Source organism: Eurypyga helias, unplaced genomic scaffold (assembly GCF_000690775.1).
Source record: "Eurypyga helias isolate BGI_N326 unplaced genomic scaffold, ASM69077v1 scaffold19396, whole genome shotgun sequence".
Classification (NCBI taxonomy): Eukaryota; Metazoa; Chordata; class Aves; order Eurypygiformes; family Eurypygidae; genus Eurypyga; species Eurypyga helias.
Genome location: NW_010255112.1, coordinates 802 through 3407, shown reverse-complemented (window position 1 = coordinate 3407; position 2606 = coordinate 802). Strand labels below are relative to the sequence as shown.

General features: G+C 54.1%; 1 protein-coding gene across 1 annotated transcript in view; it reads left to right on the top strand.

Moving 5' to 3' along the window:
- Window positions 1-2378, top strand: part of SEPN1 (selenoprotein N, 1) — a gene marked incomplete at both ends in the record, with an annotated part of 3754 nt that extends 1376 nt beyond the window's left edge. The window contains 3 exons of the mRNA XM_010153233.1: window positions 374-586; window positions 1346-1470; window positions 2241-2378. Of these exons, the coding sequence (XP_010151535.1) occupies window positions 374-586; window positions 1346-1470; window positions 2241-2378 (476 nt within the window). The remainder of the gene's footprint in view (window positions 1-373; window positions 587-1345; window positions 1471-2240) is intronic.
- Window positions 2379-2606: the final 228 nt, after the last annotated feature.

Below are 2606 nucleotides of genomic sequence, written 5' to 3'. Positions count from 1 at the left end.
CACTGGCACGTCAGGAGGGGGAGGTGGTCTTGCTCGGGCCCGTGGGATTTGCGTTGAGGAGCATCTCCCAGCTGTCTACAGCACGTGGCTGTTTTCAGTGCGCTCAGCAGCACTGTGCCCTTCCTGGGAAGGTTGGGAGGTTAGCGATGGCTCTCCCGGAGCCAAGTCCAAAAGCCGGGTGTCCCCCTCTCTCCCATTCCCTGTTCTCACGTAACTGAAAGATGACGGAGCTGTTTGGTGGTGTTGGGGGTGGGAGGAAGGATTTAAAATGTGATGTGTTTTTATCCCGTTCTCCGAACCCTGCTGACACCCCCCGGCAGCAGCGCACGTCTGAAGGGTCTGCTCTGGGCTCTGAGGGTGTCTTTGTTCACAGATCTCTCATGTTGCTCTCTCCGGGCTGAGGAATTGGACCGCCCCAGCAGCCCCCATGACCGTGATACCTGCCAGGCAGTTTAAAGCCTTTCTTCCTCCAAAGAATAAACTGGATCTTGGGGATCCGTGGTGGATAATTCCTAGCGAATTGAATATCTTCACTGGCTATCTTTCCAACAACAGATTTTACCCTCCTCCTCCCAAGGGCAAAGAGGTGAGATATGAAACTCAGTTTCTATGTACCCGAGAGGTAGTTTGTGTCAATGTTCCGCCTACGGCCCAGACGGATCGCAGGAATCTCTCGAGGGACAAGGCTACTGCATTATGTCTCTCTGGGCTTCCTCAGGGAGCAAAGGCTGCAGCGTACAGCCAGGAGCACCGGGTCCTAAACCGGAGGTGAAACTGAGAGCAGGCCAAAGCTCTGGGTGTCTGACTGGAGTAACTTCAGCTAAGAGCTCGAGTCTCTTTCCCGGGCAGGGGGAGGGTTATTCAGAAAGCACTTGTACGAAGCCGTCGCCCCTCGTGGAGCAGAGCGTGTGGAAAAGGCGAGCGTTCCTTTGACAAGCGAAACGATGTGTGTAGGGTTTGCAAAGCCAGGCGTGCGTCTCGCTCTCCCCGGGGCGCCCGGGCAGGGGTGTTTATTGATTGCATACCCACCCTTTCAACGTCTTAAGTAGTATTGGTGGAGACAGCCTCGTAGGTCAGTTTACCATGCTCAGACGTTCAGCCGACCGGGATGATGGAAACTTGCAAACAATGGGAATAGCATAAAAGTGTACAAGATGGATGTATTTTTAAAGGCAGCCTCTTCCCTTATCTCCTTGTTTTCTGACTGGGTAGGTCTCTGAGGTAATTTTTAAGTCACAGCAGTTCTCTTGCCTCCTGGAGCAACCTGGTCTAGACCCTGGAGCTGCGGCTGACCCGCGGTAGAGGAGCTGTTCTCATTTTTGCTCTCTTACAATTCTTTCTCTAGATCATAATCCACAGGCTTTTGAGCATGTTCCACCCGCGCCCCTTCGTAAGAACCCGCTTTGCTCCCCAGGGAGCTGTGGCCTGCATCCAAGCCATCAGCTCCTTCTACTACACCATCACCTTCAGGTAAGGCCGTGGGCCCGGGGTGTTAGGGGAGGGCTTGGGGCCACATCCCAGTCTGTTCCGTATCTCAGGGGCGTGGAGAAGGCTGCTGTGAGCCCGTGGCAAGATCAGATGGGTCCTGGCTGGGAGGGAGGTGAAGCAGTTTGAGGAAGAGGGTGGTTCACAGCCAGCTCTTGCCCGTGTGTGGTGCTTTGCTGACACCCAGAGAGGACACCCATGCTCCCAGTGTCCCTGGGTCCCTGGTGAAGCAGAGGACGTTGCCTGGGTGCAGGACAGTAGCCGTTCTCCATCACCTTCAGTTTGGGGCTACCTCTTGTTGAAAGAGGAGTCTGATGAGCAAGAAATGGGTTAGATTTTGATTAATCGGAGGGTGGAGTGCCTTTCCAAGGGGGAGAGCCTGGGGAGTTGTTCTCTTGTTTTACTGGAGTGTTACACACAGCTTTTACTTGCCTGATCAAGCTGCAAGGGAGGCTGAAGGGGTCTGTTCCCGTGTTTTAGGGAATGATAGTGTAAGTCATCCTTCCTGGATGGACACTTAGTGCCCAGTTTCAAGAGGCATTGATACTGGAGATGATCCTGGCCCAGGGGATCTCCTCCAGCCTTTTACTCCCTTCACTGTGTGACATGAAAAGCTTTCTGAACTGAACCTCTCTGCCCCAGTTTAGCTTCATAATTTCTGGTGCCTGGAGACGACTTCTCCCTGCTGTCATCTGCGCTGCGTGATCCGTTCCCTCCTCCCGGCACTACAGCTGATGGCTGCTTTCTCCTTTCAGGATCCACGCTGAGTTCCAGCTGAACGAGCCACCAGATTTCCCCTTCTGGTTTTCTCCAGGCCAGTTCACAGGTCACATCGTCCTCTCCAAGGATTCTTCCCATGTCCGAGAGTTCAGGCTCTTCGTCCCTAACAACAGGTACAGCGGGTCTCTCTCCTCCTGGGTGCTGAACAGGGGGTTGTTAGAAATGAACCTAAGCCGGTTCCAAGGCAGTTTTTCAGGAATAGCTGTTTATCAACAGGTCGGGGGGACATTTGGCTTGGAAGGGGCAGGGAAGGACAATGGCAGAGAAGGGACAGGGGAGAAGCAGGGCAGAGGTTGCTGGGGATGTGGCGCATGGTGTTGGGGATGGATGGCCTCGCACAG